We start from the raw sequence: 27591 nt of genomic DNA, 5'->3' as shown, positions 1-27591 counted from the left end.
GTAAAAATGAGTGTCATGAATACAAAGACACCCCACCATCTTGCAATAACATAAGATGTGAAATAGGTATGAAATAAACCGTAATACCCTAGCATGATGAACCTAATCTTTAACCTAAAGAGAGCTAGGTGTGTTAAACCTAATCTGCCAGTACCATATCCATGAGAAGAGCCCCCCAACCCGTGTTACCTTGGAATGAGGTCTCTAGATCAGACTCCGTGGTGACACGAAGGCTGGGTCTGCATCAAGGTGATGTGTAGCATAGATAGCGTTGATGGCATCTATGTAGGAATCCCTCTGATAATCGTGTCTGTGTGAGATGTATTTAAATAGATTTTGTAGGACCCCTGACAGAGGTATGTTACCAAACAATAGATAAGAAGGCATGCTTGGGGTGGCAATTACATGAACAATTCCCTGAAAAGGTACATTACGTTACCGTCAGACATAAGTGGGAAGGTACATGATGTGAATACCTACGTATCTCATTTATCTTTGACGCTGATAGTGACGCCTTCACAGAGTGGCACTGATAACATGAAACTAAAACATCATTCCTAACTATAAACACAGCAGCCATTTTGGAAGAAATTATTAAATAAATGTGCTAAAACAGAGCAAGCTCAGTAGGTTAAAAGTCACTAGGTGACTGGGGCACAGGCCTGCAAGCCAGAAGGCTAAGCTATCTTCTGATTTCCCGTAAAACCAAATAGGATCCACTACACCCTCCCCATTGCCGGAACATGTTTGATGCCATAATGATGACGCCAGAGAAGGTGAATGAACCTAAGCTAAAATGCTCTTGACTAAAAACAAGCTAAATTCATAGTAAGACAGAACTAAAATCTAATTAAAAACTTGTTCAAATAGCTAAAACATACAAATAAATAAAATGTCGACCATGACAAGCACAGCAGGCCAAGGTAAAAGGCAATATTGGCAAACTTTGAAACTTTAGAAAAGGCCAATGGACAAATTTATTAAACAGTAGTCATGATCTTGAACAATGTCTTCAAAGCCATTGAAAGGAACGTTATTCAGGAAAGAAGCCACATCGTCAGATGTTAGATCGATAACAGGATTGGCAGATGGATCCACAGAGCAGTAGCGCGCAGCAGCCTCAGGCGCAGGATCACCTACAAGGGCATCACCATTGAAAGTGCCTAAAGGAGCCAGACAGTCCACCAAGGTTGGCTCACAAGTGGCCTCGCGAATCACCCTCAGTCTCATGGGGCATGACTATGAATGAACCCTCATTGGGAACATCAGCAGTTCCTTGTCCACAGGAGGTACTGGTGGAACAGCAAGGCACACCGAAGGTAGATATTCGAAGAGGCACCAGGCACAATGAAAGATTGGTTGCGCACACCATAGGATTTGTCAGAACAACAGTGACCAATCATCCTCTAATTCTTCCAGCTACGGAGCACCAAAGAATGGTACCATGCAATCACAGCACAGCTGGGCTGGTGGTAGTAGCTCCATCACTCCTCTTAGCTGGGAAGGCACAACCACTCCGTATCAGAAACAACAGCAATAGTATCCCGCCGATCAATACCAAAGTCACATGAAAGCCGCCAAACACACTGGAAAAGAGTGAATGGATGGCTGAAGGAATGACTCAGAAGACAGTCTGGAAGATGGAAATTAATCCAGACCTGACAGCCTTGAAGATACCAGTTCTCCAAAGTGCTTGGGGAATTTGGTTTTCAATAGGGATTGCATCCCAGCTGATGATCTTGCTATCTGGACAACATATGTCTCTCTAGCCAATGTCAACGCAACTTGTTTCTGGAACAATAGCGCCTTTAGTCTGCTCAGCTTGTCAAAATTTACATTAGTAGTATCAATGTGAAGCCACATTTCTGCTTCTCTTATCTCTTGTGTGGGGGGAATAAAACATGTCCGCAACACGTTACAATCTTAGAGACCGAAATTACATAGACAATTCCTCGTCCCATTCCGCAACAGCTCTGTTTGTTAAGGACAACATAACTTCCATTTGAAAGTATATGAAATGCTGGATGAATCAAAGGGACAGGAGTACCCTTCAGAAAAAAGGACAAGTTCACTACCCCGCACTACAAAGGCCATAAAGGGACACCTGTTTGCAAATCATTGAATGACTAACAGTAGTCTTATATTCGTTTCCACTGAGAAAGACCTCTGTTTCGCCGTTCAGACATTTATATTCAAAGGACAACTCCCATTCCTAGCCGCTCGTATCAGCCCATGGCAAGATATTTCAAGCATTTTGAAAAATGAACTGTGGGAATGGGCAGATTTATAATGTCACATAGGAGCCATACTGTCGATGGACTTTCTGCAACTGTGAAAGGCAACTTTTCTAACTTTTCTATACGAAGCCTGGTGAAACTCGCTTTCCTTTCAGCCATTGTTCCTGGTTCCCTGCATAAATTAAAAGTAAACTGCAAACAGGTTACTAGTGCATTTCCACGGAACGCAACCATTTTTCAGAATCTGTATGGTCCAACCTAACTGCATGATAGAACGCAGCTGACTTTATCTATGGTGTGAAAGGTCATGTCATTCTGAATGATGTCAATCCAGATGACAATATGGGCCAGATGTATCAAGAATCCATTTTGCCATTCTCAAATTGCGATTTTTAAGAAAACACTATTTCAGAGTCGCAAAATGGTCTGTATCATATTTGCGATTCGGTAATAGCGATTTCTTAAAAATTGCAAATGCTATTACTGAATCGCAAATTGTGATTCTGACCCCATTCGCACGTATAGGCTTGTCGGCCCATATTTGTGAACTTTTTGCTTTTCCCAAATTGCGAATTCCTAACTGAAATTGCAGTTTCGGAAGTGCAAACCCCAGGGTGCTGGGGGCCTAAGGCCCCCTCTGCTGCAACCCCAAAAATTATTTTAGGACCTGTAAGGGGCACACGTGCCAAAGGGGCATGTGTGCGTTACATGTCAATTTTAGAAATGCATTTTTTATGCATTTTTTAAATTTACACATGGTTACCACCAAATTGTATTTGGTGGTAATTGTGATTCCTTAATGCCCAATTCGCATTAAGGAAAAGCTTGATACATATGCTTAAGAAATCGCAAATAAGGATTCCTTATTTGCAATTTCTTATTTAGAGAATCGTAAATTGCAATTCTCTAAACGGGGTCGCAATTTTAAGAAATCGCTATTTTAGCGATTCCTTAAAATTGCATTGCAAATGCCTTTCAAACATACTGAAAGGCATTTTGGCATTCGCAAACGGCCGTTCGCACCGTTTGCGAATGCAAAAAGCTTTGATACATCTGGCCCTATGTCATTAAGGCAGCATATCCTGTTGAACAGAATGTTCATGTCATTATCGACAACAGCTAAAGCCTTTTCCAAATTTTCCCTATCTATCTACATTAAACCTGCAAATGCTTCCATTTGAGAAAGCTTCCAGATCTCATTGTATATGGCATAGATTAATCTTTTCGTGTCTTTCTTGAACCTAACAAGAAGTCCTTCAAGTCTATATCTTCAGAAAGAGTATTACGATGTTCCTTAACTGCTGCTAAGGTGTTAGTCTGTAACCACTGTTGGCACAGCTTACCCACACGGTAAGTAGTAACTATACCCAAGTATTGACCCGAGACAAAACGAAGGTCCGGTCGGCTAATCTTGAAACCCACTGTGGAATTCACAAAACGTGCCTGACACCCATTTTTGTCTACTGGCCACAATAACTACCCGCCGGGACTAAAAAGTGAAGAAATATAGGTACCAGCCTGAACCTTTGCATCTATTTCTTACTCAGTGACGTTCAGGAAGGGTTGCTAACTGTTGAATTTTGCTGGTGTGGGGATGCTGGGCCCATTAATTTCCTTCATTTTTGCTAACCCAAGACAAGATGTCTGTTGAATTGTGTCAGTTAAAAAGATAATTTGAACAGGAATAAGGCACGATCTAAATAAAGCTTCTCTATCCTGAATTTGCCAGTCTTGTGATCCCCATACACTCTTTACATCAATAATGTTTTTCCAGTATTCGTATCTTTCAACAGCAAGTCAGGAAACAAAGGAATCTGAATAAATCAATTCTGTGTTTGTTAGAAAAAAAATCGAATTTTAGAAGGTGGTAACCTGAAATAGTATGATTCTGCATTCTTAATGTCATGGCCAGAAAATATGTGAATTTATCTGAATAATGCTTTGGGCTCCCCACAGGTGGAGGTGAACAGTGTTCCCACTGTGTGTAATTACCTACTGATCTGTGTCTAGTTGTACGGTGCAGGTAGTAATGTCCCAGTTATTGTAACAGAACATTTCCCCCTAATTCTTTGTGTTAGTGTACACATCATCACTTTCAAATACAGTATAATCCCTCAATTCATCTAACTTGGAATCAACTGTTTGAACATCCCAGGCATCGGGAACAATATCAGGAGTAATCAAATCAGTCATTGAAATTTTAAAGACATATGTAATTTGAATGACCTCGGTAGGCCTGTATATATCAAATGGAACTTTATCCCACACAATCCCCAGGAGGAATTGGTACTGCTGAAATGTTCACAAGGGACAATTCTCTTCAGACCTTATGTGAGGAAATATATGGAGTTAAGACTTCATCCACAGGCTCAACTGAGGAGCATTTATAAGGACAAAGAAAATTGTTGCAAAACCAATCCATAATAGAAAGGCAAGCAATGTCAGAAATATCCACAGAGAGTTCCATGGATAAATTAAATAGTTATTGTTAAGCCATATGTACAGCGTACGTGTCTTTGAAACAGTTTCAGGTGCAGGTGCAGACAAAGTTGAAGAAAAGTCATTAAGGTAGATGAAATAACCAGATCAGTCTCTGCAAACACACGAGCCGGTACATTACTGGTGGATGGATCCACTTCATGTGGAGGCTCATAGTAGACGATGTCATCAGTTTGTGTGGTGTTGGAGTAGAAGACAGACACATCTTGGACATTTGTTGTCGTAGAAGTGGTAACAGAAATCAGCAAAAGTTCATTTTCCAGCCTTCCCATGCTCGAGGAGGCATTCGTAGCATTGTTGTACATGCTGTTGTAGTCAGAAGTATTGTTTCTTCTTTGAAGAGGTATGTCCTGTTGGGTAGTTAGAGGGTACCAGGAACTACCCAAGCGACCTCTGTGTCTACTGTGCAGGATCGCCACATGGTTAAGTTTGATGTTGTCAATTGAGACAAATATGTTTGCTTTGGAACCAGGCAGTGGTGGTAGGATGACAGTTCTGGTACCTTGTATTCGGAGGACTTGGACTAGTGCTCTGTAGGATGGGCCGAATTCCTTCTTCACTGCAATCTTCTCATGAACCAGATCCCTGACTTTAGGAATCCAGCCAGTAAAAGTTGTTGGCAAATCCATTATTCCTATGGTGGCAGCACTGGCGGATGAATTATCATCAAGAAATTGCTGAAGCTCCCGTAAGACAGTGAGACGTTCATTTATGTCAAAAGGTGTATCTGCTGCCACCAAACCAGGGCCATCTAGATCTGGGACATACATAGGTATCCCAAAGAGAACCTCATAAGGAGTGAGTCCTCCCAAGGACTACCTTGGCAGATTATTCAGTTCTCTCTGGACCCCATATAGGTGACGAAGCCAGCTGCAGCCAGAACCTAATACTCTGGCTGTTGAGGACTGCGTTAGATGTTGATTCCTCCTCTCCACAACCTAATTTAGCTTAGAGTCAAAGGCAGGGCCCTGATCCGAATGGAATGCTGCAACTGCATATGTACCAATAAAGATCAGCAAGTCCTTTATAACAGTTTGAGCATCAGACGACCACTGTGGCCATATCCACAGGAATCTAGAACAAGAATCTACAGCGACTAAGATGTAATTGCTTTCACCATCAGGTTGTAGAGGACCACAGTGGTCCAGGTACATACATTATAGTGTCCTATTGGACACTAAGAGGGATGTCTGCAGTGGGCTTTTGTTGTTTGAGCCCTTTATCTGCTGGCAAATGTCACAACAAAGGACGTATTGCTTGGTCTGTTTGTATAAACCTGACCACCGAAAGTGTTTCTGTAAGAGTGTTTTTGTGGCCTCTACACCAGCATGTGTTGCTGGTGCTGCTTTGATTAGATCTAATCTCTGGTCTTGGTTTGGGATCCCTTGATCTCCCACCCAAGGAAGTGTTTCATAGGCAACATTCTGTGCACTGATGTGGTATGAATATTTTGTAAAGTATGCTTTTGGGAGAGGCTTGCCTTCAGCCGAGGCTTTCACGGCAGCCAAAATTTCATTATCCAATCTCGTCTGGGAACGAGTCACTGCAGCAAAAGAATCCATAGCTACTGCGGATTTGGCCGCCTCATCCGCCAAAGTGTTACCAATAACATGTACTTCTATACATTGGTGGCCCAATGTATGGACCACATGAGCACTAAGTAGCTGATCCTTAAGATCAGCCACCCTCCCCCTCCGAGGTCTGTGTTTTATCGTGTTCCCTTTGGAGTCTCTGATCCTGTTCAATTGCCAATGATTAAGGTCATCATTGTAGGACTGTACACAGTAGTACGAATCACAGACAACCAGAGCGAGTTGTCATGGGTCTGTATGTTCTAGCACTAAGACGAGGGCTGTGCAGTCCCCCAGGGTCTGCGTGTAGGTATTTTGAGGTTGGACTATATCATCCTTCTTCCCTCCGCTCATGGCTGCGCAATTGGCTGAGTGTTGATATTTGGTACCCACAGCTGGTTGTGCTGAACCATCAGTGTAAATGACAGCATGCTATCTGTTAAGAGGCAAGATGTCTAGAGGTGTGGGGTACTCCTGTTCATTTGGAGAAATTCTTGTTTTTGAAGTTTTGGATCAAAGATGTATTCAACATCGGTGGCAGCCAGGGGGGTTGCCCACTGAATCCAACATGGATGTAATGCTTTAGCGTTAGGAACGCTTGCTTTGGTGATGACCTCGAAGGCCGGCACCGGCGTGACGACAATAATGTGTTTCCTTTGGGTGACTGGCCGCTTCTTAATGACAGCAATCTGAACTGCAGTTAGAATTTTTTCTGTAGGTGCAAAGCGTTGTTCTGCATTGGAACATAAATGTGATTTAAATGTTATGGGCACGGTGCCGCCTTCATTAAAGGTGACATAAGTGAACCCAATAGCACCAGTAGTTATTCTGATGACCAAATTTGTTTTGTTATCACATGTGTGTAAGTGTTTTGCTTCTAGCAATCCTCTAAGGATGCATGTGTGGTCTACTATCCAGTGTCTGCTAGAAAAATCAGGGCGTATTAAGTCATAGAGTGGCTTGATACGTTGTGCATGGTCAGGAATGTAAGTTCTTCCAAAGTTAAAGAAACCAAGTAAAGACTGCAGTTTCTTGAAGGTATTTGGTGTTGAGCACACTTCTCTAAAAAGTGTGGGGGCAGGCTCTTGCCCATGTTTGATAGCTCATATCCCAGGAACAATACACTGAGAAAGGCTATTTTAGTTTTTCTAAAATTAAATTTGGAACAAAGGGCTGTGAATCCCAAAACGATCCGATCGACCCTGGCAAGAAGAATGTTGAGGTCGTCATCTGTGAGATAGATGTCATCCACATAGGACAACGCCTCAGGATCAATATCAAGCAATATTGATGCTACATGGGCTGTGTACAGCCCTGGGCCGTTCTTATAGCCTTAGGGAAAGCAACAGAAGCATTTTTGTAAGCCAAATGAGAATGCATTCAGGTTCCGACTTTCGTGTGCAAAATTTTGGCAGAAAAAACCATCGGAGATATCCAAGGTTGTTTTATATTTCTTACGCACTATGTTGTTAATTAGTGATGTACTGTGTGAATTTTGTATTGCGTATGTGAGTGTATGACATTTTAAGTCTCTATAATCTAAGACTATTCTGTATGAATGGTCAGGTTTTGCAACGGGGAACAACGGGTTATTAATTGCAGAAACACAGGGGTCAGCTACTCCTTGGTACTCGAGCTCAGTGAGGATCTCCCTCACTGAAGCTTTTGCTTCATGTTTAACAGGATGTTGTGGTTGAGGCTGGGGTGTAGACCTAATTGGTATTACATGATAGGGAGATTACTTATCCCATCCTACATGGTTGCGGTATAGTACAGGTGCCTGTGCTAAAGCCCAGTTGACAAGATAGGCGTGTTTTACCACCTCTGGAACAAGATCAGAGAAAGAAGGAAAAATGTCATCTTCCTCAAATGGGAGCTTACGGATGTGTTAGGTGGCCAGTCTCTCTCTGCCAGTAGGATATAACAACTAAGTTCATCCCAGAATATCACACTAATGGTGCGCTCTGTGTCTCCCTAAATTTGGATATTTAAATCATAAACCCTGTAGTGTGGGAGAACGTGCCCGTCCTCAGTCTCAACTGCAATAAAGTCACTAGTTGCTGTTGAATACAGATGATCTTTCAGACTGTGGAAACATATTTATGACTTCTGCTGCGCTGTCTAGCAGTGTCGCTGCCCACATCATGTTCTTCAGCAATGTTCTGAAGTTAACTGGAATTTTTAACTGACAATGCTGCCACCTTTTTCTTTTTAAACTGTGGCTTTTACTGTGGGGACTTGTCTTCTTTTTTGTCTGAAGACCGCGGTGAGTCTTTCTTCTGTTTCACTTAGTCAGGACGTTGATCTGACAGGCCCACTCTCTCACTACATCTATCCGGTGCGTCGTGAAAGGAACAAGAGGGACGTGAAACAGTATATCTGTCGTGAGCTTTTATATTTTCTCTGTTTTTAAGATTATGGCCCTCATTACGAGTTCAGCATAGACAGTCCGCCACACTGGTGGTGGCAATCTGACCGCCAACAGGCTTGTGGTGCAGATCACCGTATTACCACTGTGGCAGTGAACAGGCCAGAACACACTCAGGTCACTGCCTATACCGCCGGTGCGGGCAGACCACCGATGACAGTGGTTGCCATTTTCAGGCCGGCGGAAAGGACCTTAGCTCCCACCGTATAGTGGCTCAGCACACCGCCACGATTTCCCTGGCGGGCCGTCCGCCACCCAAAGCCTGGCAGAAAGGAACAGTATATAAGCGGACGCTCACTGTGGGGATACAGAGGAGGCCGCCAACGATATGGAGCATGAAACGGAGATGTTCCCAATGGTAGTACTTGCAATCCACCTACAGAACTTGCAGCGCTGGCGAAGACGACAACGGTGAGTATCCCGCCTACCACGCAAGGGAGGTAAGGGGACAATTACAGATCAACACGCCATATACATACCCGACACCGACTGCCATGCCCACACACAAACACATGCACAGCAATACCCCTACCCATATACACACACACATACACACGCGCACTCACACTACACTCATGCACAACCAGAACACACACCACGCCCAGCACCCGTCACTCACACACCAAACAATACCACACGTAGATACGCCCCAACACTCATACCCAGCCACACACAAACTGATCACAAAACCACGGCCGACACAGACATCAGGTAGAAGACAGGCATACCAGACACAGATACGGCACACAACCACAAGTGCTAACCACACATACACTGCTACCATAGCATGATGCCATCGTCCATACCACTCACTCCACCCACACCATGCACAACAACTGAATACAAATCACAATCAATCACACACACCATCTACACCAACCCCAAACCCACCACCACACATACCCTATTTTACACACAAATACAGACAAGGGGCTGTAGTGTGGCCATTTTCATTGTAGCTTTATGCGCGTTAGCTTAACGTATTAGGCCTCTGTGCACTTTGCCCTAGATGCATTTTATTTTAGCTTCGCACTGTTATTTTACAATAACCAGTTTCACGGTCTTGTTTTATTTCCTTCTATCACACTGTTTAGCTTACTTCAGTGCTGTGTTCGCAAACAATACATTCTTGCTCACTCTGTGCTTCAGTCAAGGATACAGTCTGGTACATTGCCGATAGACATGGTAGAAGTTTAGTCTTTATGGCTCGTAGACAGTACACATTCTTACGCAGGAACATCGGGGTGTTAGTTCACATCAATAGTATAAAAACACTTTCTAGTCGTAGACTTAACTTGTTGAAATGTGATAGGGTTTTAATTATATTTTAGCTTCGGCTTAAACCACTTTCTACCGACAAGGGGAGGGTGTAGTGTGGCCATTTTTATTGTAGCTTTATGCGCGTTAGCTTAACGTATTAGGCCTCTGTGCACTTTGCCCTAGATGCATTTTATTTTAGCCTTGCACTGTTATTTTAAAATAACCAGTTTCACGGTCTTGTTTTATTTCCTTCTATCACACTGTTTAGCTTACTTCCGTGCTGTGTTCGCAAACAATACATTCTTGCTCACTCTGTGCTTCAGTCAAGGATACAGTCTGGTACATTGCCGATAGACATGGTAGAAGTTTAGTCTTTATGGCTCGTAGACAGTACACATTCTTACGCAGGAACATCGGGGTGTTAGTTCACATCAATAGTATAAAAACACTTTCTAGTCCCAGTACACGTAAGAGGGAGATTCCGACCAGGAACCCACAACTAGATTCTGACTGCCCTGTTGCAGATGCTGATCCAGATCACAGGCCTTTGCTCAGGTATGAGGGTTGATGTCCTCCCGGGGAAACCAGAATGGCAGGTTTAGAGCTTCACATGCTGTGCTCGAAATATAACTTAGAGAGAGCATAATTTAGTTACAATATGATAGCCTTATTTTTATGTTTCACTCTCCTCGTTACTATTTCCATCTTACTGTGTTGTACGGTTCTGGCTATTGTGGCTCACGCCTTGTTATCTAAAATGCACTTGTTTTATTAAACTAATCTTCAAAACTCAAACTGCCTTTGTCATTTATATATGAGGCCACACTTTGTATGAGAGGACTGGTTAGGACCTGAGTGACCTGGACTTCCCTGGGAAGTACTAAGATGTCATGCGCTCGGCTGCCCAATTGTCTCTTCCCTTCGGGAGAGATGAGGCACTGCTAGTTAGCCTGAGCATAACCCGGATTTGGGGTAACAAGGGTCCTTCATCGTGATTTAGACTTAGTCCCCCACACTGTGAATGATCTTGCTGCCCAAAAAATCCAGTAGTCTCATTAGGATAATGAGAGCCTACGTGACAGGACAAAGCTAGGAACAGAAGTGATGTTGCCACACAATAACAGAACACATGCACAGATGAGGAAAACGAGTCACATACCTGTGTACATGAGGCAGCCATAGTCAAACACAGGACAACTTAATCAAATTGAACCAATTGGGCAAGTTGGGTAGATATGTTATTTTCAAGAACAAAAGGGGAAACAGCAACTATGTACAAAGCGGGCTATTTGGAAGTTCATTGGTCCATGTCGATGTGGCACAACAGAGGTAACAAGGCCCCAGCTTGACTCCTTACACGGCCATGGTCTAAACAGGACAGGGGAATCAATGGGGCAGGCACCTCAGGGCACATGGAGAGGGGTTGGGCTTTGGCTTAAGAGGGGGTGCTTGGCCTTAGCTTTTGATGGATGGGGAGTGGGTTTAGACCAGTGAGTGGGAGCTGGATCAGGCCTCTTCACAGGTGCCTTCTTGGAGGGGAAGGGACATGGGAACCGGAAGGTAAGTCTAGGGAAGATTGTGAAGCAGGGGTACTGGGTTTGGGGAAGTCACAGGAATGGGTAGGGACAAGACAGGGTAGGCCAGGAAGTTCAAACAGGTCAACGCGGGAAAGGAAACGTTTTTTAAGAACACATGGAGGGGCAGTGGAAACACGTGTGGGAGTGGCGGTAGAGGGAGTGGGTGTAGGACGTGTTGGTGTGCTGGATGTGGATGCAGGTGTGTGCTGCGTCTGCTTGTGTGTGGTGGATGAATGTTGGGTGCCTGAGTGGGTGCATTTACATGTTCTGGGAGGAGGTGGGGAGAAAGGGTGGGAGAGGACAAACAGGTCATATGAATGGAAGTTGTGGTGGTGTCTGCATGTCTGGTGTGTGTGCTGCAGGTGTCTGTAATGGCTGCTGTGGTGAGTGTGGGTGTGGTGTCTGGGGTGCATGTCTGGGTGACTGCTGTTGTGGTGACTGTGTCAATGGGGGCAGGATCTGGGAGTGAGGATGCAGTGCTTGTGGGTATGTGTGGTGAGGTCACTGTAAGGGATGATGGGGTGGGGAGACAGTGGAGGACGTGGCTGTTGTCATGTTTGCATCTGTTGAGTGTGTGCATGGCTGCGGTGTGACTTATGGTGCCTGTGTGTGTCCTTGTGTGTCGTGTGTGTTGTTCTGTGTGCATGCTGTTTGGCTTGTGTGCTTGGGATGGGTGAGGGGAGAGACGTGCTGGATGGGGCACAGGTGGTTGGAGGGGGGACGGAGGTACTAGGGACACTAGCTGCCATCAAAGAGGAGGCCAGACCCTGAAACAATCTCTGGAGGCCAGAGAAGGCACCATGAATGCCCTCCATGTAGGCATTGGTTTGCTGCATCTGGGATGCCAGCCCCTGGATGGCATTCATGATGGTTGTCTGTCCCACAGAGATGGTTCTCAGGATGCCAATCGCTGTCAGGAATCCCCAAGGTGCCTTCTGTGTTATCTGTCAGCATCCCCAGGGATAAGGGTTAAATCATATCTCTGTTCTTGGTTAAACCTTCATGTTTCTAAGTAAACATAATGTGCTGTGTTACACAATTGGTTTTATCAATGCTTGTTTTACCAATGCTTGTTTGCTAATGTGAGCAGGTGTAGACATGTGCTTCTAATTGGGCGTGGTGATGTTATTTTCATCCACACGTGGAAACGCGACTGCTTTCCTGATTGGCTATAAATAGTAGAGTGAAGTGTAGCTCCCTGCTTGGCTTTGTTTTGCACCCTGATCTCAGCATCTGACTTGGCAGTCCAGCCGCTGCTGTCATCCACGTATTTAGTACTTTTGATGCAATTCTTTTCTTCGTTCTTGTACCAGCTGACACCAAGCATTCCTCCAGCACACCAGAAAAGACTGCAGCTAGTGACTAGTATTCTCCAGGGAGTTTGTTCTTTGAGCGCTGCGCTTTCCTAGAACAGCTGGTGTATTTCAGACCCGGTATTTTGGCAGAGTGCTTATCTTGAATAGACAAATGCATTTCTGAACATTCTACACTGTTATTGTAGTTACTTGCCTAAATGTGCTTCAGGAAATCTGCTTGAGCTCAAGTATTACAAAAAGTGACAGTGCAAGTGTAAAAGAGCATTTACGTGACTTTTCTTTCTCTAATAGCATAACTCTTGGATTTAAATTGTGTCATTCATGCCTGTATTTCAGGTTTGGGGAATTTGCTTTTTGAAGGGTTTTTCACACACACAGTGAAACCAAACCAAACTGTGCCACCCTAACTGTTTGAACCCAGAGTCTTGAATTGTTTTTGTTCCTTTTAGTTTAACCCTATGCATGCAGGAAAGTTCTATGTGATATAATTAATGCCCTTGTTTGTCTTTCTTTTGCATGATAAGTGCAACCACAGTTCTAATTGTAGTGTGCAACAGTGAATCTCTGTGTAGCCAGCCCTAGTGTCGCAGTACTTATTGTTATGGTACTCAGTTTGGGTTTTTGGTAATGCAGTGTTAGTAATTGTGCCAACAGTTATTATTATCCAAGAAAAGTGCTGGAGCATCCTGGTGTTCTTCTACTGCTCCCGTGCCTATATCAGAAAGAGAGATTCAGTTTCAAGGAAGTTGAGTGCACTAACTCTACTATACCTCTGTCAACAACGACCTGCCCCCTGAAGATACAGGGTGCCTGGCTGGACCAGCAAGACGTGACAGTGTTTTGTCTCTTTCTCTTCCACTCCCCCTTTCCATTTGGGACACCTGATGGGGCTTCTGTGTCCACCAGGAAGTGCTGAGAGGTGTTCCAGGAGGTTGGGGGCATACCATCACCCCTGCAGACATCCTGCTTTTCAGGTGAGTGCCCCCGTCTCAACAATAGCCTTCTCATTGAGGGCAGCAGGGCTGCCTGGGGGGGCTGCGGTGCCTGCAGCAAAGGAGACGCCCACCCTCCTGGCTGAGCGGGCATGGGCAACTCGGGGGGAGCTTCTGGGAGGGCGGTGCTGGTAAGAGGGGGGCGGACGAAGATGTCATTGGGGTGGTCCCAGAGGGGTCCGTCACCACCAGGGAGCTACCATTGGAGGAGGATTCAGAGTCTGATGTTGCAGTGGTAGTAGACTCACCCTTGGTGCCCTCCAACCCACTGGTTCCTTCGGCATCAGTGGACTGTGCCTCCTGTGTCTTGTGGGATGCAGCATCACCACTCATCAGTGCCTCTGCTCCTTCTCCTGATGATGCTGATGCACACAAGGACACAAGAAAACAGCAAGAGAGGGTTGGAAACAAAGAAAGGTATGCAGGCTGTGAGTAACTCAACTATGATGCAGGAAGGCACACATGCAGTACACCTAAGTCTAAGACCTCACCTTCCAATAGCCTTTGCAGTTCCGGATTGTGCCATTGATAGGGATTACACCTGCCTCTTTGGAGTACACTATACTGACAGTGGTGCCCTACGGATTCACTATACATGTCCTGAAAATCCAACTGAGATACTCATTCACTGCTCAGATATATTGAGTACCACTATGTCACTTTGCTAGACAACAGGAATGCTACCTGACTGACTGGTCTACCCAATTCCCACCTTACCTGGCTACACATGCCACCAATACAGCATAGTAACGAAAGCCAGTCAAGAACCTGAACACTTGCATACCCTGACATCTATGAGTCATTGTAACAGCATCCTTTCTTCCCATTACCTACCATCCCCCAATACAGTTGGCATGAAGGACACCTTGAGAACTCAGCCCATTGTGGCTGCTGTGGTGCTTTCAAGTACTCATCCAACGTTGGTTAGGCCACCGCCAGTATGCAAGTCATTCGGAGGGTCAGGGTCCAACGTGCGCCCCTCCCTCGTTGGGAGGACATCCCCAGCTGGGCCTCTCCGGTCTTCTGGGCCCAGCATCTCAGGTTCTCCCACAGTTTCCTGCAGTGGGTGCTTCGCCGGCTATAGATCCTCAGGGTCCTCACATCTTTGGTGATAGCTCGCCACAAACCCTTCTTCTGATAGATGCTGACCTGCATGGGAGACACATAGGAAAACACATTTATGTAGACTTACCACATACATGCTGATATAGGGTACACCCGCACTGACATTATTCCGTCATACATTCCATCATCTTCCTACAGGTTCACATTAATGGCCTCTTCCAATACTCCTAAATGCTTGGTGATCCTACATACACACAGACATGCACCCACAGCAATCGCACTCACTGCAAGGACACTGTTGATCCACTCACCTGCTCCTCTGGTCGCCCATACAACTTGGCATACAGGGGTAGGATCCCGTCCACAAGCTTGGTCAGCTCCTCCTTGGTGAAGGGTGGGGCCCTCTCCCCTGTTGCAAGTGCCATCTTCGCAACCAGATGCAGGACACAGCAGCACATGCAGTGGAGTTGTGGTCGTGTTGAGTGCAGGAGTCAAGTGGCAAAGGAAAATCAAAATGGCGGTGACGACCGCCCTGGTGGCAATCATGATTGGCCCCTGTTCCCCATAGACACCAATGTTAACCAATGAGGAATTGCACTGCATTACAGACCGCCTAATGGCATGACAACTAACGCCTGTGTAGTCATGTCACTTCCATCTGTCCTCTGCATGTAGGACAGGAGATTACCATTGTAAGTGCAAAATGTGTTAGAGTTCAGTCTCTACGCGCCATGCATGCTGCCATATTTGATTGTAATTGTTCGGTACGTAAGACATACACAGCTAAACATGCCGTATGTGATATGTGGCACTAGTTGGATGCATATGTAGGTTGAATACCACTGTGAACACTCGTCGATTGTCACAATGTTGGCTGTATAAAACCCTTCCATGATTAGAAGGCTACGTTCGTGCAATTGTGTGTGCGTAAACATCATTCGTAATGTGTGGTTATGGTGACATATGTGAGTTGGCCTTCCCTAGGTACCGACGCATGTGGAGACTGAGGAATGCACCAATATACCACTCCCTAATTGACCTGGCAGCCATGGAGGAACAACACATTTTACTGACCTACTGTTGGAACCAGATGACTATACGTGAACCGTGTGCCCACTTGGAGCCAGATCTACAGCCAGCCCTTTGCAATCCCTATGCTATTCCCCCTACTGTGCAGGTACTATCTGCGCTATATTTTTGGGTTCCTGGGTCATTTCAAGTGACAGTGGGCTTGGCAGCAGGTATGTCACAGCCAATGTTCAGCAACATCTTAAGGGATGTCCTGACTGACTTGCTGAAACACCTCCACAGCTTCATCAAATTTCCCCAAACTGCTGACTTGCCCACTGTGAAATCTGCTTTCTATGCCACTGCACACATTCCTCATGTGATTGTGGCCATAGATGGCACCCATATTCCCTTCATTCCCCCCAGGGAAAATGAAAAAGTATACAGGAATAGGAAAAATCATCACTCTATTAATGTACAGGCAGTGTGTCTTGCAGACCAGTACATCTCCCAAGTGATTGCAAAATTCCCTGGATCTGGTCATGACATTTTGAGGAACAGCAGTGTCCCGCACTAGTACAAAGAGAGAGAGCCTGGCTTGTGGGTGAGTGAGATGTGAGAGTGCTGTAGCTAGCAACCTGCCTTTCCTACTCTTTACCCTCTACACAATGGTGATATGTGCTATGTGTACCCACTCTTCCCAGGTGATTCTGGCTATCCTAACTGGTCCTGGCTGTTGACATCAGTGTGGTATCCCAGAAAAGGAGGTGACAATCACCACAATGAGGCACATGGCAGGACAAGAAGAGTCATCAAGAGGAACTTCGACCTACTGCAGGCAAGATTCCGGTGCCTGCATATGTCTACTCCCAGAAAAGGTATGCCAGATCATCGTGGCCTCCTGTATGCTGCACAATTTGGCACTAAGAAGACATGTACCTCTGCTGGAAGAGGAGGAATGACCTGATCCATCGGTGGAAGCTGAGGTGACAGAGGACAGCGATGAAGTAGGAGAGGATGGTGATATGGCCATCAGAACTCACCTCATTCAGCTGTATTTCCAATGAGGACAAGGTACATTTTGCCTACTGTGTCCCACAACATTGTCTATGTCGATTTTTGTTCGACTGACAAATTGTACTACCATTGCTGGAGACACAACAGTGTGTGTACTGTGTACTGTCACATACCCCTTACAGCTTCAAGTGTTTGAGGACTCCCAAAGGTAATTCACACAGAGTCATGTTTTCCTGAATGTGTTTCCTGCCTGCACATGGATGGACTGTTTGGACCTGCTGTGTGGACAGAGAGTGCGGGCCAGTTTTGCTATCAGTATTTGTCACTCAACATCTCTTCAGTACTTGCACACTAACCTAGAGTCCCTCACAATGTAGGAGGAGGCAACCTCAGCTGATGTGGATGGCCCTTCAGTTGCACATATTTACAAAGCTACATTTTGGAGTCACTTTCTGGTGTGTAGTGCAGCTGACATATGGTCAGTCAAGAAGTGACAGTACCCTGGCAATGATGTACAGCTTTGGACACAAAGCAGGTGCATGTGCCATGTAATAAACTGTACCTCAATGTGTGCTACGAATCTGTTCCTCACAGGCCTTTCTATGGTGAATTCCCTTTGCCATGCCTTGCCATCACTGGGGCCTTCTTCTGCTGGGGGACTGGCACTTCCTGGCACCTCTTGGCTGCTGCCATTAGCAATAGTACCTGTGAAGTAGAAATACATTTTATTGTGTGTCCTGCAGGGTATTTGACTGTGTGTCAGCTGGGTGGCAGTAGTGTTCACATGCTTCAGAGGATATGGCGATAAAATGAGTACCATTGAGTTGGGTATGTTCATGTCCTCTGTCCTGTCATTCCCATGTCTCTGTCAGCATCTGCCACCTTTTTCTTGTGTGTACATCCCCCACTCATCTGCATTCAGAACTCCCTTTGGAATGGGTGTACTGCATAGTTATTAGTGGAATGGGTGATGCATTGTGGGACTTGTAGTGTTTCTAGCTTTACATACAGGGACTGGTGGTTGTGTGCACATTGTTTGGGTAGATGTTAGTGGGGTGCCTGGGCATGCAGGGAATGGGTGTGGGTGGTTGATGGGGTGGGATGGATGTGGGATAGGGTGTTGTGGGCTAGTTACAAGGGGAGGGGGACACATGCTTTTCAGGTGCAGGTGGTGGGAGGGGTGTGTCATTAACTTACCTGAGTCCAGTCCTCCAGTGACTCCAGTGAGGCCCTCCGGATGCAGGATAGCCAAGACCATCTCTTCCCACTCGGTCAACTCGGGGGGAGGTGGTGGGGGACCACCGCCAATCCTCTGGATGGCAAGCTGGTGTCATGATGCCATGGAATTTACCTTCCCCCGCAGGTCGTTCCACCTCTTCTGGATATCGTCCCTTGTACATGGATGGCTTCCCACTACATTCACTTGTTGACGATCCTCTGCCATAGCTGAATTTTCCTGGCTATGGATGTCTGCTGGACTTGTGCACCGAACAGCTGTTGATCCTCCCTGATTTTTCATCCACCATGGTCTGCAACTCCCTGTCAGTGAAACGGGGGTTCTTAGAGGGTGCCATAGTGGGTTAAGTGGGGAGATGTGTGCTGTGGTGTGTTGGTGTTGTTTGGTGTAGTGGAATGTGTGAGTGAGTTGGTGCAGAAATATTTTATGGTGCTGTTGTGGGATACTTTTTTGTGTGTTTGTGAGTTCTATGCAGTGTGTGGAGTGTGCAAGAGTGTGTCTTGAGTGCTTGGTATTTCTTTCCAGTTGGCTGGGAGTTGTGTGGCAGGGATTGTGGGTATTGTTATGTGTGTTTTTAAGTGGTGAGTGTGTGAAGTGTGTGCATGTGTCAGGTGTGGGATTTTCAAAATGTCCAATGTGGGGTGTTGTTGTTGGTGAGTCCATTTGATGGGCGTGGCGGTCCGTACCGCCAATGGCACACCGCCATGGAACGACCGGTGTGCTGATTTGAGAGTCATAATTGGAAGGCCAGTTTATTCTTGCCGTGGAGGTTGCAGAGGCGCCTGTTTCCTGCTGTCGTTCAGCCTGGCGGGGTCTGATACCTGGGTATTTTCTGACAGTTTTTGATTTTGGAGTCATAATAGGGTGGTACGTTTCCTGTTTCCACAGTGGTCTTTTGCCGGCAAACAGCACGGCGGTCGGCGGTATATACCGCCGAAGTCGTAATGATGGCCTACATCTCTTTTTGTGTGTTCTCCGGGTGTGGAGAATCTGCTCTTTGACTTTGTCTGTCTTTAAATTGCTTTTGAATATCCCAGCGCTTTTTAGAACCCTCCTATGCTTGTTTGGTACCTTCCTCAAGGGCGGTACTCTGTATTTCAGGCTTTTTCAGCTTGGCTCCCAAACTATCCTGTCCTATACTGGTATGGGTATTGGAAATGACTTTCACTAGCTGTTTCTCCTGTTCCAAGTGTGGAATCTCTCAGTGCCGCTGGCATACAGCCGACGCTACCACTTTCCCCCTTCAATGTTACTGAGTATCATTGAGAAGACTGCATCAAAGTTACACATTAATTTAATCCGCAAATCTAGGGCTGGAGCAGCCCCATGCTCATTCTGAATTTGTTTTAACACTTCTGGTAAATTGGCAAGTGTCGGGGTACCAAGTGTGGTAGTGTGAACTTCAGCGAAGACTGTACCCATGTGGCACAGTCATCCACTGAGGGAACCATCCTGAAGGGCAAGTACACTGTGAGAATTATATGTTTTTCCTGTGGTCCCCCATGGGGAAACAAAGCTTCCAGCAGTTTTGTTTTCTGAGCTATCCACAATGGGATTTTCCCATAATAGAATGTACTGTTTGTGGATTAATCCCAGAAGTGGCCATTGGTATCCAGTGGGTGCTGGTGGTGCTGGACACGCTGATGGTGTGTTCAACGTTCGCATTACGAACTGAACAAGTTGTCCATATAGTGTTACTAGCACAATCTATAGATTGTGCAGGTCTGCTGCATGCCTGTTTTGTACACTGGGGTGAGATGTATCTGTGGCAAACATAGGCCAGATTTGTCCTTCATTACCTAGGGGACCTAATCTCATGGGTTGTATTACGTGTGGTAAACCAGTTCCGATGTTCTTGATAAGTAATCAGCATTTCAAGATACTGGTATGCATGGTACCGTTGTGGTACATTTGCAATTCTGTATGTTTGGCATGTGAATGATCTAGGATCTTCCTCAGGAAAGGTGACCCAAGAGACTTCACTAGCTTCTACGATGAATGTGACATCCCTGCCCTCTTCTGTTAAGCCATGCGCTACTAGGTGTAATGTTAATGCTTGTTTGGCATTCTCAGGAATGTCAATGGCATTAGCCATATTTTAAAATGGGTAAAGAGTTGGAACACCAAATGGGGAGAAAGTCCTTTTAAGGTTTTGAGCTCGAACAACCTCCAGCCTAATTAGGTGCTCCATGTTCAGCTGAGTAGGATTATCCCCAAGACCACGGACGTCTCTGTATAATGGTAGTTTGGATATCTTTTGTGTATGAGACCGGAGATACTCAGGGCATCTATAAATTAGCGCCTAAACACCATCGTTGGTGGCGCCATGTTGTAATTGGATTCTTGCTCTAGGAAAAACTGCTGGTTTAGGGATGACAGCACTTTTGTTTGTAGGCGACTAGGACAATCCTACAACAAGTTGCAACTAATAGCCTAACCCTCCCGATTCAAAAGCAGTACCTCACCAAAAAACTCAAATAGTGAAAGGTGATTTGTGACAGCTTTCACGCATGGACTCAAGAGTGCGACATCTCATGGGAATCGTGGTTAAACAGAGATGCTTGTTCACACACAGGCAATGAAGGAGATGCAATACATTTTTCAATAGGTTTTATTAACAAGACTGCAATCTACTGTATTGCAGGGGCTACAACAATGATTAGGATAATGAACAATGCAAGAAACAGAATTGTAAGAATGAGAGTCATGAATACAAAGACCCCCACCATCTCGCAATAACATAAGATGTGAAATAGGTGTGAAATAAACCCTAATACCCTAGCATGAGGAACCCAATCTCTAACCTAAAGAGAGCTAGGTGTGTTAATCCTAATCTGCCAGTACCATGTCCATGAGAAGGACCCCCTAACTATCATTATCCTGGAATGAGGTCTCTAGATCAGACTCTGTGGTGACATGAACGCTGGGTCCACATCAAGGCGACATGTAGCATAGATAGCAACAATGGCATCTGGTAGGAATCCCTCTGATAATCTTGTCTGTGTGAAATGTATTTGTACAGATCTTGTAGGACCCCTGGCACAGGTATGCTCCCAAACAATAGAGATGAAGGCATGCTTGGGGTGGCAATCATATAAACAATTCCCTGAAAAGGTACATTATGTTACTGTCTCACGTAAGTGAGAAAGTACATGATGTGAATACCTATGTATCTTATCTTTGACGCTGATAGTGACACCTTCACAGAGTGGTACTGATAACATGAAACTAAAACATCTTCCTAACTATAAACATATCAGCCATTTTGAAATAAATAATTAAATCAATGTGCTAAAACGGAGCAAGCTAAGTAGGCTAAAAGTCACTAGGTGATGGGGGCAAAGGCCCGCAAGCCAGAAGGCTAAGCTATCTCCTGATTCCCCATAAAACCAAATAGGATCCACTTCAGCAGGTCAACTGCAACTCCATTCGGAATCGCTAAATGTGTCTGTGACACATTAGTACATTTCCCTTTGCGACTTGCAAAGTGTGAGTCACAAAAAGTCACAATTTTTGTGTCACAAAAGGGAATGGTTTTCTAACAGTTTTAGCATTTCACTGGGCAATAACCCATTTTCCCTATTAATTGTGCTTTCAGCCTCCTTCCAGTTTGTGGTGGAAACAGGTGTGAAACCCATGGTAAATCCCAGAAAGCTATACATTTCATAAAAGTAGACAAAATTCTGAATTCGTCAAGGGATTATTTATAAAGATCTTTCAAGGTTTTCCCAAAGAAACTAAGTATTGAAATAAAGACATTTTGAAAATTAGTAGGAAATAAGGCAATTTGTGACACAATTTCATTTGTAACTTCCTGGCACAATCACTGATTTACAAAAACAATATACCATTACATCTGCTAGACCCTTTTGGTTGAGGGGATATATAGGGTTTGTCAGTTGTCCTAGACCTCAAGGTACCCAGAGCCAATAACTGAGTAGTACCCTACAATGTTTTTTTTCATTCTTTCCCAGTATAGAGCAATTCATTTAGTAACATACAGAGTGAAAAATAAGTATCAAGGAAACCTATGTATTTCCGGAATGGCACAAGAGAGGAAGTTTAAAAGCAGTGGTTATTTGCTCATCTCCAAGTTTGTGGGTGCCCATATTAGCATGTGAATTAGAGGGCATTTCTCAAAATGTCTTCTATCTTACACACTCAATCAATCAATCAATAAAATGTATAGAGTGCGCTACTCACCCGTGAGGGTCTCAAGGCACTAAGGGGTATCCAGTAGGGGGCAACTTGCATGGATCACATGAGGTTTTTTTACCCACAATGCCCTGCAAACCTCAAACTTTCCCATATATTTTAGTGATGGAAAGTTCTGGAATCGACAGGAATCCACAAAATTCCTACCATCCTGCATTGTCCCACCAGTGCAGATAAAAACACTCCCCCACTTTTGTAGCTGGCCTAGCGCCCCTGACAAGAACCTATCATACTAAGGACAATGGGAGCCCTTACGTGGGGACTCCTATCGACCTCGGTTAGATCCGTTCCTCTCACTGGCACTAGGCCCAACCACACAAGTGGAAATGTGAAGAAATGTGTGTTTTTAGTCAATGGTTGAGGTTTGCAGGGCATTGTAGGTAAGAAAGTGGTGTGGGATGCATGCAAAGGACATCAGCCTGGGCTCCCCCAGATGTCTACTTTTCAGAACTGTCTGGGTCTGGTAGGTTTTCCAGGTGGCCCAAAAGTGCAGTCTCTTGCTTGCCATTGTGATGGGATGCTTTAGTCCCCAGGCAAGCAGAAACTGGCTTACATTTGGAAGGCACACATGAAGAGAAATACAATTGGTAATAACACTTGTTCTACTATTTAGTGTTCCCCTAAGTCTTCTGATAAAAATGGTACCTCACTTGTGTGAGAAGGCCTGGTGCCCGTGACAGGAAACAGTCCAAAATCCAACATGGATTCATCAAATTTTTCCACTCAAAACTGAACATATTTTTGCAATGTGCCTAGCTGTGGATTATGGGCCCTTGCTCAAATGGCACCTAGGAAAACCTAGCAAACCTGTACATTTTGGAAAGCTAGACACCAAGGGGTATCCAGTAGGGGGCAACTTGCATGGATCACATGAGGTTTTTTACCCACAATGCCCTGCAAACCTCAAACTTTCCCATATATTTTAGTGATGGAAAGTTCTGGAATCGACAGGAATCCACAAAATTCCTACCATCCTGCATTGTCCCACCAGTGCAGATAAAACACTCCCCCACTTTTGTAGCTGGCCTAGCGCCCTGACAAGAACCTATCAAACCAAGGACAATGGGAGCCCTTGCATGGGGACTCCTATCGACCTCGGTTAGATCCGTTCCTCTCACTGGCACTAGGCCCAACCACACAAGTGGAAATGTGAAGAAATGTGTGTTTTTAGTCAACGGCTGAGGTTTGCAGGGCATTGTAGGTAAGAAAGTGGTGTGGGTTGCATGCAAAGGACATCAGCCTGGGCTTCCCCAGATGTCTACTTTTCAGAACTGTCTGGGTCTGGTAGGTTTTCCAGGTGGCAACCTACCCAAGCCCAAAAAGTGCAGTCTCTTGCTTGCCATTGTGATGGGATGCTTTAGTCCCCAGGCGAGCAAAAAGACTGTTGAGGTTTTAGGAGTGAGGGTGGAGCCTTAAGTTAGGTTGGGAAAGGTCCACCTCATTATTATTTTATTGATAATATATAGGGCTGCCATACAGTGGGCTGTTTGCCCCTCGGGGTACAGATCAGGGTAAATACCCCATCTACCCCTGGGGGGCAGAAAGACTGCTTCACCATTTTTATGGGGCTAGGGGCATGGCCATTCCTTTGCTGAGCAGCCACCACGATACAATTGAAAAAAAGGAATACCTGGTGTCTACTAGGCTTTTTGCCCCCGGGGTGGGCATATAGGACTAATTGTTTCATCTGCCCCCGCTGGCGTCAAAAATACTGTTTCCACATTTTTATATTTTTATGAGGGGTGAGAGCATGGCCATACCCATGCTGAGCAACCCTTACCCCTACAATTTAAAAAAAGCTAATCGCAGGTGTCTAGTGGGCCTTCTGCCCTGTAACTGCAAATGAGGTAATAGCCCCCATTTGGCTCCAAAGGGGGCAGAAAGACTGTTTCCCTATTTTTATGGGGCTGGGGGTATGGCCACACCCACGCTGGGCAGACCTATTCCTCCAATTTAAAAAAAAAAGGAATTCCTAATGTCTAATGCAGACCCACTCCTTCATTAAAAAAAAGGAATTCCTGATATCTAATGGGCTCCCCTCGGGGGCAGATGAGGGCAATTGTCCCATCTACCCTTGGGGAGGCAGAAAGATTGTTTCCCCATTTTTATGGGGGTGGGAGCATGGCTATGGCCATGCAGGCCAGCCCCACCTCTACAATTAAAAAGAAAGTAAGCCCTGATGTCTAGTGGGCTTTCTGCTCCCCTGGTGGCTTATTTGCCCTTTCCAATGACACTTCCCCAGTCTGAATCAGTGCTCAGCGGGCTGAGCTGTGCTCCCAAGCAACGATGCAGTGAAAGTGAAATGACCTAAAGGCTCATTTCACTTTCAATTTAATGACATCAGTGCGCCATGCATGCTGCTCGTCATTGTATTGCCAAAAAATGCCTCAGGCTGCTGGGGAAGCTCTTCCCTAGATTCTGAGGCTTAAAAAAAGGAAATCCCTCTGGTGTGAACCCCAGAGAGATTTCCTGTACCTGTGCGGAGCCGTCCTTGGTTCACGAGCACTGGTCTGGAGGATGGCACGGAACCGTTCTCCACACCAAAGGAATTAAAGTTAGTGTTTTGCATTTGACAAAATATTTATGATTTACCATCTTGATTTTTACGCATCTTCAAGGTGACTGAACTCAAGTTGAAATTGAGTAAATGAAATTAACAGAGCAGGGATTGTATGAACTATAACATAGCATACTGTACTTCTACCTGTTTTGTTTAACAGAGTCTGTGATGCTTTAACCTGAATTAAAACATCTCACACTTTGTCATCAGACACAGCTCCCCAGAATCAATGCCTACTGACTTGCCAGAAACATGCTGTCCTGGTTATGTAACACCAAATCTTTCCCTAAAATTATTATTTATTTATTACTTTATAATGCCTTCAATGTTTGGAGATTGCAATATGTCTGGAAAGCAGCCACATAGAGAGCTCCCTCACCTTCTTCCTTATCTTCATCATACTTTCTTTGCCATGAGCTGGTTGAAAGAAGGACGCCAACATAAAAAGTGTGTTCCTTATGGGCTACTTAGGTTAAACGTTGGACCTACATGCTCTAACTCAAATACATTTGATTGTATATTACGTGGATATATGATCTCCAAGAAACAAGATTCAACACAATCCAAACACACTCCACGGATGTTGACCTTACCAGAAAGATTATCCTTATTTGTTCCTTTAGTGGTTTTGGATTTTAGGTAATCCCTTTTGCCCTGTAATTATTCTGGAACTGAGAAGGACAGTTTTGCAAAAGGGCTAAAGAATACTTGTGGTAACACAGGCAACTACAGAGAGGGGCAGGAAACGTTCCCAAACACAGTGATGAATGAATATCCAAGGTAACTCACAGCTTATTCTGGTCTTCAAGAGCTGCTTGTTACTTGTCAGTAGGTCACCCCACTAAGACTGATTTTACCTTTGGTAAAGTTAGTCTGTAGACTTTCTCTGCCAAAATATCATCACCCATTACCCAGCTGTTAGTTACAAGATAGCAGTGGAGCTAGGACTAGTACTAATGGCATGGTGGCATACCAGTATCCACCAGAGCCCTTGACCAATTGAACCAGGGCCTTGACCAATCAAATTGGGTAGTAGAATTCACCACCCAAATTTCGCATAGCCTGGAAGGATGAAAGGATTGTGGAGGAGAAATGTGGGGCCTGCTCAGAGATAGTGGCAGCAGCCCATCTCCCTCTCACTGGTATGTCATCTATTGGCATTCCCTGTGCCAAAAAGAGGTGAAGACAGTGCTTGTCATTGGACATCAAATGGCCTCATCGTAATACCAAGAATTACATTACTTGGTATGCTCAAATACCTCCCAACTAAATAGTAATCTGGAGATTCGTTTTCTGACACCACACTCATGTGTGGAACTGGCATGTGAATCGATTGATCCCAATTTTGTTAGGTGCCTTTCTTGAGCAAATGTTCAGAAAATGAAGTAGAACAAGGAATACTCCCTGTCCTTCTCAATATGATTTCTGAGTCTGCATGTCAAGAAGCAATGGAAAAATACCTCTAACTTCATCTTGTACCTTTGCTCAAGAGGTATTCCAAGCATTGGCAGTATGATACTCCTACAGTTAGACCTGACATCTTGCAGCCTGTAGTGCAGTAGTTTTAAACTGCCATTTGGACTTGGCAAAATAACCCTTTTAGCCAGGCCTAAACCTTCCGTTTTATTACTTATAAGTACTCACACTCCCTAAACCTTCATAGGATAGGGTACATGGTATTTAAAAAGTAAGACAGGTGTGTAAGCTTTACTTGCTCTGTTGTGAAAAACTTCTAACATAATTTTTCACTCCATTGAGGCTATCCCTCTGAATGAGTAACATTGGGTTACCTTCTTACGTGCTTTGATACCATGTTAACCAGTACCAGATTGGGAGCTTAGAGAGAAATGATTTTTGTACTCAAACAAAGTGTATTTTACAATCCTCTTATAGTTTAAAGTCATATTTTAAGTTACAATTTTGAAAATGAAACTTTTAGAAAGTTGGCATTTTTGTGCCCAAAACCAAAAGTGTCTTTCTGCCAGTGCAGTGGGTCACATAGTTGTGAATGGTTCTCCTATTGTGGGTTGTGTTTTACTTCCAGACACTGAGTTAAAAGAGGCCTACATGTGAGGGCAGGGGGTCTTCCTGACAGGATGGCAGGGGAGGAGCAGTGCCCTTCCCTGATTATACTTTAAAGGAGCCTGCTTGCAGCACACACAAAAGGAACCGGACACAAGGCCTGCATATGCCTTTTCAACCAACACAGTTTGAATCTAGGACTACGGGAAAGGGAAAGGGAAGAGCTGACCAGATCCAGTTTTGAGGGCAGGTAAATAAATCCCCTTACACAAAGGCCCACACCAGGTATATAAGTTGGACCATCAGAATCTCTCATTGGAACACTCCTGGACCTGTGAAAGATTCAAAGGAAGGACTGCCCTTCTGTCTAAGGAAGAGGGACTGCCCTGCTAACTGAAGAACGAAGATTGGACCTGCATGCCTGGAACCCAAGCTTCCCATAATGACTCCAACGGTCAGCTGACTGACCTCTTGCTTGAGCTACAGGGACACAGAAAGCATCCAGGGGCCTCTCTCCAACTGCCCAGCTAACTAGCACCACCTGGACCTGCCAAGACCTGTCTGTGCCTTGCTGTTGGCGTCTACTG

The 27591-nt window shown here is 45.0% G+C and overlaps 1 protein-coding gene across 1 annotated transcript in view; it reads right to left on the bottom strand.

Moving 5' to 3' along the window:
* The window catches only part of TMC1 (transmembrane channel like 1), a 372520-nt gene extending 357150 nt beyond the window's left edge, over nucleotides 1–15370 (bottom strand). Inside the window, exons 1-2 of the mRNA XM_069242288.1 lie at nucleotides 15257–15370; nucleotides 4839–5419 (exon numbers count right to left, since the gene is read on the bottom strand). Coding sequence (XP_069098389.1) covers nucleotides 4839–5419; nucleotides 15257–15370 — 695 coding nt within the window. The remainder of the gene's footprint in view (nucleotides 1–4838; nucleotides 5420–15256) is intronic.
* Between the last annotated feature and the right edge of the window lie 12221 nt (nucleotides 15371–27591).

This window comes from Pleurodeles waltl, chromosome 1_1 (assembly GCF_031143425.1).
Source record: "Pleurodeles waltl isolate 20211129_DDA chromosome 1_1, aPleWal1.hap1.20221129, whole genome shotgun sequence".
Classification (NCBI taxonomy): Eukaryota; Metazoa; Chordata; class Amphibia; order Caudata; family Salamandridae; genus Pleurodeles; species Pleurodeles waltl.
Note: the sequence above shows the minus strand (reverse complement) of the source record. Positions and strands in the feature narration are given on the sequence as shown.